Source organism: Stegodyphus dumicola, chromosome 1, assembly GCF_044657685.1.
Source record: "Stegodyphus dumicola isolate Sdum_Otavi_A_Nest chromosome 1, ASM4465768v1".
Lineage (NCBI taxonomy): Eukaryota > Metazoa > Arthropoda > Arachnida > Araneae > Eresidae > Stegodyphus > Stegodyphus dumicola.
The window spans coordinates 77,304,882-77,324,624 of NC_140768.1; the positions used below are offsets into that span (position 1 = coordinate 77,304,882).

Below are 19,743 nucleotides of genomic sequence, written 5' to 3' on the forward strand. Positions count from 1 at the left end.
TACATTCATGCAGATTCTTCATTATTTAATTTCTTTAAATATAATACAGGACGATAATATTTAGTGGTAACAATTTGAAAAGTGATTCAACTCTTTTAATGATTCGAAGCAAAATGCTGTTCGAGCTCTTCTGGGCTAACGCCCATTTGGGCTAATAAATAAATTTTATTCGAAATGAAGAAAAGCGATACTACGCAATAAAGTGAAAAAATGTATTAAACTTGAAAAATATGAAAAAAAGAATAATATATTCATACGTTACATTACTGTGAAAAGCTAAAGCATAATTTTAAAGAATCAGTGTTCTAATGATATAAGAAGAGAATTTTTTTTCGTACACTTTAATACAAATGCAATATACTCTTCACATACCGCAGAATGTACCGTTGAAAATTACAGCGGAAATATTTAGATGATTTTTATGAAGACAAATTATAGAAATCTGGATTTCTGTACAAGTACAATTATTAGGATGTATAATCATCTGAAACTGACGTTCAGGCATTTTCCACAGAGATATCTAGATTGCGAATTTAATCTTATTGATTTACACCCAGTTTTTCCAGGAGTGCCAGTGTATCCTTCTGAAAGCTCCTGAAAAATGAATACATAAACTTACGCATTATTAATTAATTAAGATAAATAGTGAGACTACTACCTTTAAAAGATGTTACTTGAGAATTAAAAACATCATTTATTATCTCTGGTTGCTTACAGAAATTCTGTTTTATATTTGAAACTCAATTGGAAGATTTTCGAGTCTTACAAAATTTAATTTTGCCTGCGAAAATCAGCAGATAGTTACATCACAACTAAATTATAGACAATAAGGCTTGCGATTATATAAATTGAAAACTACTGCAGTCCTTGTCTTTGGAAATTAACAATGTTGAAGTAACTGATAATGGTTTACAGTTAGTAGAAAACAATCAAATCTCATTTCGTATACCGTAATAAGCATGTACATAAATCTTAAAATATAACTAATATCAGGTTGAGTAAGATTATTCACAGATAAATCACTAACATTTTTTGATACACTTTGCTAATTGATCCAATAACTTCTCTGCAAATTGGGCTGTTGCAAAGAACCATAAAAGCACTTCTTACTATGTAATATTTCAAGATAATGGCTCTATAGTTATGTTATACTTTATTGTGCGTGTTTTTTTTTCACACAAGGCTGATGTGCATCTTCTGGTAAGAATAAGTTATGTATCAGAAATTAGAAAACCAGTAAGACAAATTTACCAAAATTGTAACTGTTAATCAAAATCGACGCCACCTTAATGTTAACTCTTATGTTTTCTGATTTAAACCTTATGCGGTGCACCTTGTTCACATGGATTAGAAGCATGTTGCATGGGAAAGAACGAACTTTGGGGTATATTCTCCTCGCATATTCATTTTGTAGATAGTAGGATTTAAATAATTTATTAAAACATTAAAAGTAACAGAATCCTGTATATAGAAAAATTGTATTAAATTTATATACAATTGATGAAGACTATAACTTTACTTTCAAGAGTTCCTCCATGCGCGTTTTACCGAAACCAAGATCTCGAAGCATGTGCAAACAAAATCTTCTTTGTTCTTTCCACGGTAGGTCCAGAAATGCTCCAGTGCCTAAAATGTATAATTTTATTACAATATGTATCTAACAAAAATTATGTATATATTTTTATAAACGAAGCAAAATACTACTGAGTTACACAGCAGAAGATAGAGTGTATAAATAAAATTTAATTATGACTCTGTATGGAAGAAAACCATACAGAGTCATCTAATATGCTGAAGATCACTGATGCTGAATTCATTGCAGACTCCTTGCAATAAAATTAATTAAAATGTACTCCAGTATGCGTGTTATACAAGATGTAATGTGGATATCATATACAAATATACATAACTTGTTATGTTATAAGATTATCATGAAAAGATATACAAAAAATTTATTTAATATTTTCATCAGTTAGATAGATATACAGAGTGATCTGAAAATGACAGAAATGTGGGGGAAAAAAAAAAAAACAACTAATGACTCGAAAAATATAAACAGCACCACTATGCGGGTTCTACAGAAATGCGCAGAAAGATATGGGCCTTTTTTACTTTCTTGTACGAAGTAAAAAGGAAGTATTGTAATCGCGAAAAGTTTCAGGCAGCATATTTCAACGAAAATATCCATTTTGACCGCTATCGAATGCAATTTAACGATGTTTTTGCGTGATATCTGTAAGTAAAGACAGAATAAAATACTCTTTTCCTTCAAAAAAATTATAAAACTGCTTTAAAATTAATTCTGAAGAGAAGTTTTCGTGGCGTCTGTACGAACGTATGTACGTACGTGCGTACGTACGTATCTCGCATAACTCAAAAACGAGTAGCCTCAGAACGTTGAAATTTTGTATATAGGACTGCTATAACATGTAGATGTGCACCTCGTATTTTGGTTGCAATCGGCCTCACCAAACGTATATAAATATATTTATATATATATCCACTCTGTTACCCGGCTCAGTAATCTCAGTTTCTTTACTCTTATATGTTTCTAAATTGTACATTTTTTGCTTTAAAAATGATTGAATTATGTTGTTTTTATCTTCGGGTTAAGGATTTTATGCCTTTAGTAAATATGTGTGCAATAATTTTAGAATCATCAGCAATTTTAAAGTTGTTTAATTGCCTCTAAGTCTTTTTTTAATGGCGGCCATTGATGTTTACATTTGAAACAGGAGACTAGTGGATTTGTTGCCAATCTAGAGAAACTCAGCTTCGCAACAATAAAGATAACGCATTCATTTATTATTGCCAATTAAATCATGTTTAATTCTTTCTGTAATTTTTTCGAGGAAATAAGTGTTTGAGATTTACTTCGTAATTTTTAACATAGATATTTTGAGTTTTTATGTATTTTTGCCTTCTTGCGAAGTGAGAACTGAATTAATTCAATGAGAAATACTCAATCGTCTGTGAAAAACTGTTTCTTTCTTGTTTTGTTTTCTTAATTTCTTTTATACATCATTCTAGCTTTATTACAGTATTTGAATAGAACATGTGGCAACAATTAGATAATTCTATTCTTTAAATGATATAAATTTTGTGCATTATGAGTTATAATATAAACGAAATATATAACGTTAACTGTTATATCCAACTGTTATATCCAATAATTACATAACGTTAACTGTTATGTAATTATTGGATTATATTAACTTAGTTTCCGTTAAATAATTATTATATAAGTTAACTGTTATATAATTATTAATACTGTTAAGTGAATCTACCGCCAGAGTGTCGCTATGGTAAACAAATACTAGAGTGAGTTTTAAAGAATGCATTTATTCTACTGTGGTTTATGCGCTGTCGGCGAAGTAGATTTAATTTAATCCAATAAGTTTAAATGAAATGCAAGAAAAAATGCGTATAATTTAATATTCCAATACAAGGAAGTCATGTGATGTACACATCATTTTTTTAACAAAAAATTATTGCCATAATAGTTACATTTTAACATGAAGTCACAGGTGTATAGAAGTTGGCCGACGATATTGGCAATGCTAAAAGAAGATATTTGCTGTCATGTGAAAAAAATTAGAGATGAATCTTCTTAGATGTTGTGCAAAGTGTTATGCAACGTCTAACGGTCATTCTCATAATGCCGGCTGTCTCAATGAACATCTACAATTTTAGCTGCGTTGCGAACTTCTGACATAACTACGCCGCTGTACAAATTTCTGACACAACTGAAGCAAAACCTTTGAAAAAAAGTGTAATTATATTTTCAATAGAATCTTTCATCATTAAAAAATATCCCATACCTTGCTATGCATTTTTATGAAAATCGCATATTGCTACTGTACATATTTCATTGCAATGAATCATTTTTACAAGATTCTGTTATGTTTATCCTTTTCTGATCATTGTTTCTGTAAAGAAATTTGAAAGCTTATATGACACTGACAGGAAGCAGGAGTAATGTTTTTCAGAAAGCGATCAGAGGAGTGTGTGCTGCATCTTTGTCTCATTTCAAAAGAAAGTCAGTAAAAGTTCTTCTTATCATCCATGAATTGGTGATGCTATGGTAAATAAAAGGCAAATTCTTGATTCTTTTAAAGCGATTTCAGTGAAAGATAAATTCAAACTCTTTTCAAAGGTAAATTATTTTCATTTTTGATTCCTTTCCGAGCTTTTGTCAGGTACAGGTACAAGTAAAAGTAGGGAGGACACCAGTTATTTACCAACAGGTGATTCATGTGTTGTTTCTTCCTATTAAATTTCCCGAATAGCCTAGCTCGAACAGAAGATGCCCGGCTAACGCTACACCGCGGGCACTACCACTGCCAGCAGTGCATTAGGGGTTTGTTTGCATGTCCCGAATGCTTCGTTTGTATATTTATATCTATGAAAAGTTACATTATGCATGTTGGTACATAAATGTTACTTCTACATAGTGATACCACACTTTTTACATGGTAGTTACAAATTTGTTGCATATTGTTAAATCACATGAATTACGATTGTTTTCACATGTTTGTATGATTCAGTATTCTTGTGGGTTGAAGTTCTACAGTTCTTTCAGTCAACTCCATGCTGTTTACATTTCTTGCAAGGAATTCTTTTTACATATAGCATATTTTTACACAGAGTTCGCATTTGCACTCATTTTGTTGTAATCAAATAGTTTGCAAAAGTCCATACTATAAAAATTGTACCATATTAATTCTATTTCGCATATCACTGTTATGAATATACATACTGTAGTGCAGTTACATTAATTAGAATTTTTAATTTATTCTATGATTATATAAGTACTCAATTATTATGTACAAAGTTCTGTGGGCGATTTGCACTATCGTGCGTTTCGCTAGTTATAACTAGTTGTGAGATAAACTAAGAAGGGTTAAGTTACACGGAGGAACATAATTCTTGTCCTTTTGCTGTTAAAAACTCAATAATTTTTTGCATTTTTATTCGAAGGTGTTTATTTGCTGTTTACTTAAACTTAAACCATAACTTAAAAACGGATCCCCGTTATTTTAAGATCTAGTTTGTCTGCTATAGGACAATAAAAATGTAGTGCTCTGGATCACCCCTATCTCCATATACACATGTGTCACCGGAGGCTTTGCCCGTGTTCTTAATTATTGGATCCATATTGCGTTAATAACACAATAACTCCTTCCTTCAATTTCTTAAACCAACTGCTGTTTCACTTTTAAATATTAATGTGCATTCTGGTAATGTTCTGTAACACAAGTCCGGTTTTGTCTGTAATAAAACTTTCTTGTGTCTTGTATTCCTGTAGCAACCCATGTAAAACGTCTTTTCTGGTGTAATATCTACTTGTTAAGCTTTTGGAGTGACAGCTAAAGGAACCAGACAGGAGAAGGGTTAAAAGAACCCTTTATTAAAACTCTTTAAAATTCACAATGCGTCGACTTGACGCCAACAAACTACGCCTCGCTCGGATAGTAACTCAACTAACAAGAACTAAACTTAAAATTCAAAGATATTAACAAAACAGTAGAATTTTTTCCCCCAGGCTCAGATAATCCTGTTCTCTAAAACCGCGTCGAAGTCTAGTGGCAGCAAAGTAATAGCTGTTACGCTACTTCAACCAGTAATAAATGCGAGACTAGAACCTCACACTACAAACGTAGAGTGCTTCAACACACACTATCTAATTTTCCCTTCCAGAACTCAGTATTTAAACCTTTTCCTCTATTGGTAGAATTTGTATTCCTTCACGAGGGCTATCAAATTTAAATATTCTGGCATTGACAATTAGGGGAATGAAGGCTTATAGGAAAGAAAGGATAAACTTAACTGGTTATTCAAATAAATATGAGTCCCTACAACTCAGTTTAAGCTTCCTTCTCACATGCATTTTCTTCTGAACAATGTTGGATTTCTCTCTTTCTAACTACTGTGTCATCTGCCAGTTATTATAAATATCGTTCCTAGCACTTTGGAGAATTACGCAGCTTTTATAGAGAAAAGAGTTCTAGGAATAGGAACAATGTTTTAGTTTCTCAGCATGAAAAGGGCAGTTTCAACAGCCATTTGTGAGTTGACCCAAAATTCGCTCCTAGAATTTTAAGCATTTTACGGCTTTTAGAGAGTAAAGAGCTCCATGTATAAGAAAACTGTTTAATTTCATAGCTTGAAACCATTCTAGAAGAGAAATTTCTACGTGTCTCAGTTTTCCGTCTTTTTTTTTTTTTTTGCAGTTCCATGAAACCTTTTTATTTTTTTATTAGTTCCTCGTCAATTATAATTCTTTGTTTAAGTAAATCGCACAGTGCTGTTAGGAAATTCTCACTTCAAATGCAGAATTTCTCTGCCTGAATTTACCAAGATCTTTTAACAAAATATCCTTTGCATCCATCTTTAAATCTTTTCGCTTATTGCATTTTCCACATATTACAAGTTAAGTTTACAGCAAATTAAAACAAAAATCGTTCTTCCAGTAGTTTATTCAATTTTAAAACTCACTGGTTTCTGGCTATCAGAAATATTTCATTTTGTCTGTTAATTTGATCTACCAATTATGATTTACAGACAATGACCAATGCTTTCTTTGCATTTTCTTCAGCCTATAATTTACACTCAAAGATTGTTAATATTCGATAACGATAGGAAGCATTTCATGAACATTTTTTGGAACTCTTAGTGAACATAATGTGTATATATATCAAAGGCAAGATTCTGGATGTGAAAACCTTAAGAGATGGAATGCAGAAGTTACATTTTTTTTTTTTCTACCATTCGAAAAGAAACACTTACTCTTTTACCATGCCTCTAGAGCAGTGGTTCTCAAGCGTTTTCGACCGATGCACTCCTTTCACGATTGCTAAATCATTTCCCTCTTTCTTTCCCCAACTTGAAAAGTACGTACACACATCTATTTAGATTATTTTCTAACGTGTTTTATAAATTAAACAGCAAAAGATATAGAGAATGTTGGTAAATGCCAAAACTTAAATAAAAGCAGTTTTTTTATATTCATACACTGAAACTAAATTCTTAATAGCTAAATAAAAAGCTCAGCGCATTTCTCCGGATTCTTTTTGTTAACCTTAAGCTAAGGAAATTAAGGACTTCTGAAAACAGTGTCTCACAGGTAGAGACTAAAAGGTAGAAAACCTTCGGTGAAATCCATTTTTATTAAAACACTTCATAAATGAACGATAAATAAATTACGGTCCATAATACGCTAAAGGGCTGAAACTGACTTAAGCCCTTTTTTTCTTTTATATGTTTTATATGTAAAAATATGTACAAATATAGGCTATCACGTCACTGAAGAACAAATGTTTTGCCAATTTGAGTTTCATAAGCAGCGGAGATGAGTTTATTAAATGGCGGTTTATCTACTGATTAGAATATATTTGTTTTGATTCTTGGGAAATTTGAATGTAATAAGTGATTGGTTTTATTAACCAGCGAGTTTAATAAGCGGCGGGTGCTGTATTACCAGTTCAGAATCTGGCCATCGAATGTATTGATGCTATGGTAGGCATGACTGTAATGGATATTTACAAGCAACTGTTTTCGAAAATCATCTGTCAGTTGTTAACTGGTTTGAAAAATATGTTAAACAAGAAAGTATAAACAAGTTTCTATGGATTCAAGACAAATTTAGGGCTAAAGCTGCAACAGAATATAATTTTGCAGCAGAAAATTTTATTGAGCTTTTTTTAGACTTTATTCTGATGATAACATTGAGAAGAATGGAATTGAATGACTGCTGAGTATAAGTAAATAAAGATTACTTGTTAAATAGCAAAGTCAAGGGAATTCGGCTTCATAATTTTCCGAAGGTGGCTTACCAGTGTCATTGACTGCTATTTGTTTTGAGCACTCATATCATTGTACAGGTATGTATTTATTTCATATCTTTTACATAAATTGTTTGGGAATTAGAAATACGTGCTTTATTTATGTTTTTTTCCTTAACCGACGTAACAGTACTCATTTGCGCATGTAACTATGCCCACTTCAGTTAATGTGTAAGCCCATTCAGTTAAAAAAACACCTTTGAGCATAGTTTTAAAATATGTTCAAGAAATGGATGATATTATTATGTACTTTATCTACGTCTATAGTTAACTGATTTATGTCAGACAGATTCTCAGCAACTACAAAGAAGTGATCGCGTAAGCGCAAGAGGGTCATGTAGATTTCTAACACTAAAGGAAAGAGGGAATGGATTAGATTTATTAGGTATGGCAAAGCACTGAAAGATTACCTATCCAACGGGGTATGGCTAAGGGAAACTGGTTCGTATTCACGTTATGTACGAGGTAAAATTAAACAAAATGTGCATGCGACTGATTGTTTATAACGTTTTGAATGTAGGTGGAACTAACAGTGTTCGAAGGTCTTTATGTACTCGATCTGCACACGAAAAAGAAGTAAATAAAACTGAGGAGAAGCCCGAGTGGAGAGGGTCATATTGTTACATATTTTTGTCTTAATAATTATTTTCGTACTTAATAAAAAATTGTTACCGGTGGAGATTCAGGTACTGGAACCTGCGACACCAATCACTGTTTTATTAAACTTCGAGCATTCGCGCAGAAATTTCTTGGAAATACACCTCTTGCTTTCTTCTGGAAAAATGATGCAGCTGATCTGAATGACTAGCTCAGGGCATTAAACATTTTGCAACTGTGCATAGAAATTCACTTATGAAATGGGTGCCGTATATTTGCGTTTGCCGGCAGAACGTTTGTGTTCTAATAGTAACTAATATTTCCTCACCTAATGCACTTGATATACACTCGTGTACAAAATCAAGAGAACTTACATATTATGTAGATTTTCTGAAAACACTAATGGACAGATTTTTACCCAAAATCCATGTTGTGATATCGAATTGAAAATAAGTCTACTATGGTGTATGGTCTCGCAGACAGACAGGTCGCACAACGTGACGGTATACTGGATAAGAGGCAGTTGAGGAGTCTCTGTGGCAGCCGATGCTTTCCTGCAGTACTGCAGTTTTCACTGGTACTCGGAGGTTTTTCGAGGGGGATGGATCTCGGGAAGTGATGGTTCTCGAAGGAGGGTGGAGAGATCAAATTGCCCTTCCCAAAGCTCTCCAGACATGCTTTATAGGTTTAAAGTCAAGGGATTTGGCTTGTCAATTCATGCGAGGAATACTGTCACTTTCCAGGTCGTCGTCGACCAGTTGAGCTCTGTGTGGATGAGCGTTGTCGTCCATCAACAGGAACCAGGATCAACCGCACCCCTAAAACGTCAAACATAGGGCTCTACGATCTCCTAGCTGCACCTCATAGCAATCAGGGAGCCTTTGTCAAACACGTGCAGAGGTGTGCGGCCGTCCAACATAATACCTGCTCAAGCCATTACGCCTCTACCCCCGTAATGATCATTTTCCCTCATGAGAGAAGGATGGTATAGTGTTCAAGGCTTTCTCCACACACAGGTATGCCAAGAATCAGTGTCCAGGTTGAATCTCGACTGTGTTGTAAAAAGCGTGGTGTTTCACTGTAGTTTGGTTCAAGGCGCATGCTGTCTGCACCATACTAAATGCGCTCGCTTGTGTGCTTCAGTGAGCGGACCGCAAACAGCAGGGCCTGCTGGCATACAGCCCTGTCTCCTGAAACCTTCGGTAACTGCATACCGTGATATTCGGGTTTCAGTGGCAGAATACAGCTAACCTAAGAGCTGTGAAGCAGTAACAGTCCTGTGCCGCTACGCTGAGAGTGCCAAATAACGATTCTCATTCGTCGCTGTAGATCTTAGCTGGCCTTGTCCAGGCCTTCTCGATATGGATCCAGTGCCCATAAATTGCAGACAACACTGAGCATTTTGTAGCCACCTGCGTTTGTGACTGGCCAGCCTCCAGTGCCAATTCTTCATCTCATTCCACCATCCATGCTTTCGTGGCTACTCATTTTACCTAAGACTTTATAAAATTTATTCAGTGCACGTAGACAGACACGTAAGGGTACACGCAAGTAAACGATTACGTGCTCAATTCTGAATATTTGCGTAATTAGTACCTTTTTTTAATACTTTTTGTAAAAATAAACATAATTCTCTTAATTTTGTCAACGAGTACATGCTTGTGAAACGTAAATAAAAGTTTCTTTTTCCCTTCCAACGTGTTGTGGAAGAAACCTTCATCAGAGACAGGTGCTATTGTATTAAAGTTGTTTTATTCCTTTTTTTTATTTTGCGTTCTTTATTTTGAAATTTTCGAAGGAATATTTTTTTGATTATATCATGTAGTTTTCAAAATCGGAATAGATGCTAGAGGAAAAATGATGAAAATGATAGTGAAGATTGAACTTTGTATGTGAATCAACTGACGAACTGAATAAAGATTGCCTCACGATTCAGAAAGAGCATTAATAGATGAGACTTAAGAAGTCTGCTTGCTCATTATATGGAATCTCCATTCTTGATCCCTTTCTTGGAGCTTCAGAATCAAGCTCTTGCGTTGTATCGCATGAATAAAATTTTATGCGTTATATAGAAGAATATATATATATATTAAGATTAATACAATTCAATTTTTATGTAAGCAGTATTAATTTCCTTAACGTTTACGCTTACTTTACTACATAAATAAAGTAATGAAATCCTAAAGAAAAGAAATGCTTCTTTAGCATTTTGAATTCATTATTCTTTTACACTTTTTCTCCAAATTAGTTTAAATAATAAAGTTCCATCTTTCTTTAGAGTGAAATGGTTTGAGACAGTCTTCTGCGCATCGTTGCATAAATGGGCAGGAGACTGCTTCAAACACACGCAATTAATGTTACGCCATTGTGATAATGATTCCCTCCCCCCACGCCCCCAAGGAAAAGGAAAGAAATCTAAATACCGCAGCGTTTTCTCACTGAGCGATGATTTGATATGGTAAAGTTCGGCTACAAATGACGGTCGACTACACTTAAACATTTTATATGCTCCTTTTCTTTGTTAAGGATGCTTTATGTGTGTCTTTTTTTTAAAGTGTATAAGGTATTTCTCCAACTTCCCTAGCGTGCCTTCGTGGTGTAACGGTAGCACGCTGGGCCGGTATTCCAGGTGTCCGTGGTTCGATTCCCGGCGAAGGCGGTTGCATATTTTTCATCTTTTCTGCTTCCAATTAACCTAATGACTCTACAAGTTTGATACGTTGCTGAGCATATTATGAAAGAGTTTCTTAAGTTTAAACACACAAAAGTAACAGCTAATATTTATACAGAATGAATTTGGATACATACGGGGTGCAACCCCAGGGACACAGCCATTAGATATAGAACTAATTACAAACCTGTTCTGGCCAATAAGTAAATTAAGCAGGTGGTGTCAGGTTAAGAGCCTTTGTGCCATATTATTCGGCAAATTCGTAGGAATTTAGAATGTTACTTTTTTTTATTCGGACCATGTATAGGCATTAAGAACCTCTTTTACTGAATACGGACAGGTGATCACGGTCGTAGAGGACAGTGACTTCTGACAAATGAGTCTAATCTTCATGCAAGCAGTTATATTAGAGTAAAGCGATATTCACTAACGATGTTTACTTTATATTCTTTGAAATACTGCTCACTTTCAGAGATTGTCTTCTAAGGGAGGTGAACGTGACAATAGATTTAACTATTATGTAACAAAATTCATTGCTATAGTAATGCTACAGCAATTACAACAATAATTTACATAGAGTTAAGAAAGTTTTAGTGAAATAATGCTAAAATATTTGTTCCATATAATATAAAATCTATATGAAATTATTCTGAATATTTACGTAAGGTATCTTCACTGAGATCATTAAAGAAGTCAGGAGGTCTTCCCATGAAATCATCATTTGCAAAAGCATTCTTTATTGTCTGAAAATCGCACAGGACCACCACAGGTTTACTACCCATCTGAATTCTGGAAAGAAGGAAAAATTAATATATATATTTTCTCTGAAATCATATTTTACTGAATTTAAATTAAAAAGAAGTAGTTTAACCGCGTAGATGAATTTGCTCTAACAATAAAGTCAACAATCTTGGCTATATAGAATTCAGCTATTGCATCATCCGAAACAAAAGGGTTGTTTGGATTTCACTTGACGTATCTATTCATGGAGTCAGGAAAGTTTGTCTACAGAACTGAATTATTTGCACAATGTATAGAAAGTGAATGATGTTTCATTCTCAACGAGTCCTTTCGAACGCTTACTTAATAATAGATGGTTTGATTAGGCTTATTTAATTACGACACTTGAAGGCTATCTGCCTAAGTGGAGGAATACCTTCGTGGAGGACTTTCTAAGGGAACTGGCTCGTATACGTTCCTCATGGGAAAAAACGCGAACACGCTCATACAAGCAGCCTGTTCGCCGGGATTTTGAATCGCGAACCGAACTATCAGCGCTCAGGGACTTAACCGCTCTGCCCCTGGTGGCCTTACTTAATTACAGAAGTGGTAAGGATATTCTAAAGGAACTGTGGCTACACAGATCTTCTGATTTTTTTTCAGAGCTTGGACTTTTTCAGCCCATAACTTTCTACATCTAAGAATACCATGAGCGAGAGAAATTATAAGGACAATTAGAGAACTGTAGAAGACCTAGGCGTCAAGATAGCAAAAATATTTCAGAAAGCTAGGATGCACAGAGGAAATTTTACGTGCAATGTTGCGGCCGATTGCGTCCAATATGCGCCACCATGCATCTTCTCTGGATCCAATTTCTTAGGCAATATTTTTAGCATTAGCTGTAATATGGCTACACTAACACAAGATCCCAGGAAAGCGATGCTGGAAAGCCTGTCTTATATAAAGCCTGTCTTATATTTCTTTAGCCTGTCTTATATTTCTATTATGGAAAGCCTGTCTTATATTTCTTTAACTTTTTTAACGCAGAGAAGTTGTATAAAATTCAGTAAGCAGATAAAAAAATAATTTTGTAGTTAAGACTTGAAGGCAATCCGTCGTAAAGCACCTCGCGCGATTTTCTGAATTATATGTAATTTTATTAATCTTACTAGTTGTAAAGTTGCAATTATTTTTCGCTAGCAATTATTTCATGTTTTGTATCTTTACTGCCACTTCTCCATTTCATTTCCTCGTCAGAATGCAACTTAGTATTTAAAATTTTAAACAGAGCGTGTTTCTGCCTCTCGAAGCCACGTTACTAGTTTCGCTAGCTTAGATAAGATTGTATTATTCAGTTTTGTTTTATAGCTGCCGACAGTTAAATTGCAAAGACGGTGAGAAAACTGAGCCAACTTCGCGTTAAAGCTTTTCTGTACGCTTTGGCTAGTCTTAATTTTAATTTGAAATTTGATTTTAATATAAGTTACATCGCCACAAGTAGTTAACTGTATATGTGGACACGAGAAATGTCATTTATATTCAAGGTTCTGATTCAATAAAAAGGTTTGTCAAACCTTCACGAGACTCTGTAGCTTTTCTAGACACAGAGACATTACCAAACACTAGTTCATGCTACCGAAATAAGTTAAACTTTATTCTGGCTCCCGAACAATATCTCGGACTATAGCTCAACACAACGCAGCTTTTAGTCTGGCTCACTCCAGCATCACATGCTTCACTGGCATCCATAAATCTCATGGAGGGATTTCGGGTTCATCGTGGATACGTTGGGAGTATCAATGAAACCCGCAGTGACTTTTGATATCGGATGCTTAATACTTCGAAGTATTTCGAGGTTAATTAATCATTCTAGTTATGATGAGTTTGATTACTTAAACTTTGAATGATTATCTGGATAAATGTACCAATCACCATTGTGTGTTAATTTTGAAAAAGAACTATTTCATGTCGATTGAATGACATAGTCGCAAACATCAGGTTAGCTCCATTTTTTACGGACACAGAAGTTTGTAAAATTGTATTTTAAAGAAAGTAAAATTATTGGACACTCAAAAATGATATGCCGTTTTTGTCCAATTATTGATAAGAAAAAGGTCTTGATTTGGTCTAATATCGGGCGATAAAACAAAGTATAAACTGAAGACTTTACTTGCTTACGGTTCGGTTTATCTTGGGACATGCCGTATCACATGAATGGACACTAAATGTGACAACTTTGCTTGGAGTAACAAAATATTGAAATCTGATAGCTTTAAATGGATGAAACTGTTCATCACGATTTAAGGAAAACTATTTTTTATTTTTGACCAGACAGAAGTGACATCTCACATTTCGTTTTCTGATAGAAGACATTTTTAATCTTTAAATGTGCAATGTACTATTAATTTAAAGATATTTATGCTTCAAAAGATGCCTTTCTAATGTTTGAACGGAAAGAAATTCACTGCTCTGATCACTGCTTATTCACTGATCACTGCTCTGAATCAGGAGCAAAGAAATTCAGCAGAATTTCTTTGCTCCTGATGAAGAAGGATTTGCAAATTTTCCTTCTCAGAATCGAAAAGTCTTGTTAAAATTCACGTCACACCCAAGATTGTTGTTTTGCCTATCTATATGTTTTACTTTGGAGCGCTTCTCTTCTTTCTATTAACCCTTTGGGTACATTTGACGAGCGAGACTTGTCATCAGCTTACTTGGGCGAATGTGATGGTGGACATGTCTGACTCGTCCACCGTAATCAGCATTGTAACTAAAATGCTGTTTCAAAAATACATTTATGTTACCAGTATAAGAATATTCCAAATAAAATGTATTACTTTTACATATAGCGACAAATCCATATAGCGACAAATTAAATCCGTCCCATGAGCCCATCTTCAAATTAAATCCGTCCCATCTTTAAATAATTCAGTACTCAAAGGGTTACCTAACAGTTATTGCAATCTAGAGTAAGTATACTGTTGTCAGTATTTCTTCAGATCCTGAAAGTGACTGGAGGAAGCCTTTCAGAGCTTGTTGACGCAGCATGTTAAAAAGCCTCGATTCTCGTGAGCTTTTTTATTTCTAAGCACTAGATATGAAAAAAGACTGGATTGGGTGAGCTGGATTACGGCAAAACATATGAAAGCTGTAGTCGTTTGGGAAGACATACTACGCCAAGGCGTTTTTAAGGGAAACTGGCTCGTACTTACGTTACAGCATGAGAAAAATCACGAAATCAGTCATACATCCATCCCGTTCGCCAGGATTTGAATGCGAAGCCGGAAAAACACACACAAATTCGCTCTGTAAAAGACACGAGTTTTGGGCTTATGGAAACAAAGTGGAGATATGTTTAGTAGGAATATATCACTGAGGGCTGTATGCAATCATGAATATCATGCTGGAAAATCCCTGATCTAAATGCCCGCATTTCACGACAACGATGGCTAAATGCACATACGGCTGAGTATCGAGATTGAAAATATTAACTTGATTAGCACCGCAACGGAAGCACTTTCGTTATTAACACAGGAGGAGGACGTGACGAGGGGTAATAGTTTTTCAAATAAAGATATTCACTGAGATTCAGAGATTTCAAGACCAGAGTCGAATAAATTTGCAGAGACATTAGGCGTTTTTTTTTTTTTTTTTTTTTTTTTTTTTTTTTTTTTTGAAGCAGCAGACATATAAAAATGAGCAATACTCTCGCCGGGGCTCGAACCTGAACCTCTCGAATACAAAACGAGTGTGCTACCGTTACCCCACGTAGGCCTCAGTGGTAAGGTTCCTCAGTTCTCCTTCCTTCCAGCATGGAAGGAAGGAGAAAATACCGTATAATCTTAATTACCATGCTTTACTCTAACTCCGAATCATAAAACAGTGTCGTAAAAAAGTTACACAACCCTTAGCTACGGATACATACACAAAAATATTTTTATTTGCTTATTTTATTAGCATCCCATGAAAATGCAATGAAAACTACTCGTATAATGAATTGAAAAAAAATTTTGAATTTACCTGTAAACAGGCCCGTATATTTTCGCAAGCTCTTGTAACTTAACATAGGGTTTGTTTGTTAGGAATGGAATATATCCAACAAATGGCAATCCTATTGGTCCAGGCGGAAGATTTTGTCCCTTTTTTTTCCATGACAAAAATAATGCCACAAATGCAATCAGAGCAGTGATGAAAATTAATGCTGCCGTTTCCATTTTCCGGAATGAAATAAGGTCGTTTGTGTTTCTTTTTATCGATATGCAATTATTCGGCAAATACTCTGTGTCTGAAGGTCATGATTCAACTAGTTATCCACTTTGCACAACAAAAGCAGGAAAGAATAAGAAAACATGTCTTATCAATCATGCAGCACGCATTTTGAAAACAAACCAAAGGAAAAAAGATAAATTTAAGGGTTAGCGCATTTTAGAAGAGAAGACTACTACGCATGCTCTGTGGCATTAGCGGTAGGTCATTTCTTAAAAAGCAGCTATTCTCGACCTTGGCTGTTTTCAACCTTTTGACTAACGCGTACCACCTAAATAAAAACTGATAAACTTTAGTACTGCCTCTACATTTTACAATGATTATTTTTCAATTTCTCGATAGAAAGATTTAAAAAATATATATATATTGCCATTTGCACAAACTCTTAGCTATTTAATTGAAAATGCACTCATAAAAAATAATTAAATTAAAATTGGCAAAGTTTTGAATTCGGAATATAACAGAAGCGTTTCATGATGATTGCCTATCTCTTGGCATAAAATCGTAAATATTCTTGAATTTAAAACTCGGCATTTAATAAAATTAACAATTTTCACAGCTTGATTCAGAACGATTTTCAAGTTTTTGGGGATTGTTTTGGCTACTAAAGCTTAAGGATGAAAGAAGCAGTGAGTAAATTCAGTTTCAGAAACGACTTTCTTTATTTGGAAATAACACCGGAATGTTTTCCTGTTAAAGCCTGAGCTCGGTCACTGTATACGGCAATGTACTTATTCTAAGGAATATCATCCTCAGACATAAAATTGTCAATTACTTTGAAAATTTCATAAAGAAATTCACTTTACCATGAAGAGATTAACAAAATAAATTCTCTTCGGCAATTCGTTTATCTTCTTCGGAACGTCTGTAAACTAATAATTGAACAAAGTTCGTTATTTCAGTACTTTCATCCAACTGCAATGCAAAATACTCATTACGTTTTATTATTTGAAATAAGTGTCTCTTTTATGGAATTTGCCACTTCATGAATTTGTCGACTTACTGTATCATTTGATAACGGAATATTACTAAGTTCATTAGTCGTTTTTTCGTTGAATAATGTTAAAACGATATCTTTAGTTGCTGGCAATATAAGATATTTTCCAGTGGTGTGAGCTCGCTTTAGTCTTGGAAATTCTTAGGCTTACTAGGTAACTAGCTTCTAAAGCTTTTTCACTTGAAGTAATAAAAACCTTTCATTACTTGGTTATTATTTTTGAACTCTCTCTTAAAATATTTTTCAGATTTATCCTTTAAATCGGAGTGCTTAAATTTAAGATTTTAAGAAGCGATGTTTTCATACTTTGACTAGATAATAGTTCCCCGCAAACAACACATTGAAGTTGATGATCCATTTCATCTCCATTCCAAGTACACCGAAATAATAAATAACTTTCATTATATTTTCTGTAAACAAGTTTTCTTTTCAATATTCTTAGTATTGTACTGGATCCATCACCTGTAAATCGCAACTTTTCCGCTTAGTCAATACTAGCCATTTTTCTATTTTGAAAATGACTGTTTTATTTTTTTTTCACAAATATTTAAATGCACAATATATCACGAGTTCTTCAAAAAGAAACGACGATATTCTTAAATCGCGTACAAAAGTAAGGAATACAAAGCAACAAGATGACAAAATATCTGCTGTTATAGACTGCAAATCGACTTAAAAAAATTATTCTAATTGAAAATACAGCTATATGAGCACGGAAATGGTGGCGACGTAAAGTGTAGACACGCTAATAAAATCTATTAACTCTAAAAGAATTAATGAGATACTGTTATCATTTTATAGGAACTTATTTTTAATTCTTATTAAATACAGCATCCATTTCTATTATTCCTTTTAAAAACATCCTTTTTGACAAATTTTGTTATATCTATGGCTAAACGAATATGGTTGAAAATAAAACGGATTATTTTGCTAAAGTCTATGATCGCATAAATTTACAAGTGTTAGAGAAAAAATTTAAAAGGGTGTTGGGGTTCTTAGTTTTTCAATTAAATAGTTTAAAATACTTTGTCTCTTTTGCGTACCACTTGTTTTTCTCTTGCGTAACACCGGTTGAGAATCGCTGCCTTAAACCCTCCCTCTTTCTGGTCGCATCTAGGAACGCAGCATATATCAAACCTTTTTCAAGTAGGAACCACTTTTATAAATTATAATGTTCTACGGTCCACCTTATATTTGTCTCATTCGAAAGCAATTTTATTGGTACTCACATTAATTAATGGGAGGGATGAACGAATCAATTTTTGTACAGCTTTCCTATGGTGGATATATTAAGTTTAAATCTGGGATAGGCATATACGTCATGCATTACATGTACATCAAATTCGGTATTTTGCTTTTATTTGAGTAAGTGATGAAAACACCTTCTCACACAGATATGTAGACACAAACTGAAGTATAATTTTTAGAGCACAATTGTACAGACCACCATATTCTGTTTTCACTGGTAATGATATCTTAATACTGACCACACGTTCTATTTGAAATTACATTTTAAGTATGGTGTCATTCGAGGGCTCAATTAGCTGTTCTCTTTCATTTAAAGACAGTTTGCCACTTTCAGTAGAACGTTTCAATCAGTAAATTTTATTTTTAATTTTTGTCTTTTTTTTAAATCTAGGAAGACCACAATAGCAGACTCCGATTGAAAAACTGACCATAGATTGAAAAACGCTGTCGTAACGCGATCGGCTTAAATTTGTACAACTTTTGGCACAACGACCCATACGAAAAGTTGAACGATCTTCCACTAACTTAAAACCATTTATTTAATAATGAAACTATCCGTAGCTCAAAATTATATCATTGCGGCATTCTTGAAAAAACGAGTAAGGTAAAATGAAAACATTTTTTTTTTTTTTTTCCTAGAAATGCTTTTTTCCAAAATTAAATGTAAATGTGATTACTTCAGTCAACATTCAGTACATTTATTTACCAATGCAATGGCAACGGAGTTTAATTAAAATTATTTTTTTCACCATATGAAACTCAAACTATGTTGTTATATAAAAAATGTAGAAAAGTCATAAATCGTCTTTTATTTCTTCAAGAACACAATAATAAATATTTATCCTATACCTAGTCCCACTGCACATGCACTAGTGTGCAAAACCTAAGTGTCGTTTCTTATTTGGCAGTAATTCAGCAAAAAATCAAATGGGAGACAAGAAATTCGTACTACAAAAGCACAATATATACTAATAGTACTTAAAGGATGATACTTATAGTACTTAAAGGATAAGGAAAGTTTTCTAGAAAAAATAAATAAGATGCATATAGTACGGAACGAATAGAAAAAGACTTTATTAACGAATGGCGATGGTGCAAAAAAACTGTTTATCCAAGAGAAAAAAGAAACCAAATAACCTTATTGATTGATGTGATCTCCCCTAACTGCAAAGATTGTGTTGCTCCACATGTCAATACTCAGTACTAGATTATTTAACAGTTCTTGGAGTAAGAGTTCCCATTCTTCAAGGAGCATCTTGGTGTTTTCCGGAGAGTAGGAAGTATTAATTACGGCTATTAAAGATGATATTTTCGAAAAATCATTCCAAAAATGCAATGTGTAGAAATTTATAAAAGTATTTATGCAAAAGAAGACAGTTTAATTTCAAATTTGTAAAATT

General features: G+C 33.9%; 1 protein-coding gene across 1 annotated transcript in view; it reads right to left on the reverse strand.

Moving 5' to 3' along the window:
• The window catches only part of LOC118199587 (cytochrome P450 18a1-like), a 37,634-nt gene extending 21,426 nt beyond the window's left edge, over positions 1-16,208 (reverse strand). The window contains exons 1-3 of the mRNA XM_035371481.2: positions 15,853-16,208; positions 11,774-11,901; positions 1,520-1,626 (exon numbers count right to left, since the gene is read on the reverse strand). Coding sequence (XP_035227372.1) covers positions 1,520-1,626; positions 11,774-11,901; positions 15,853-16,046 — 429 coding nt within the window. The 5' untranslated portion in view covers positions 16,047-16,208. The remainder of the gene's footprint in view (positions 1-1,519; positions 1,627-11,773; positions 11,902-15,852) is intronic.
• Positions 16,209-19,743: the final 3,535 nt, after the last annotated feature.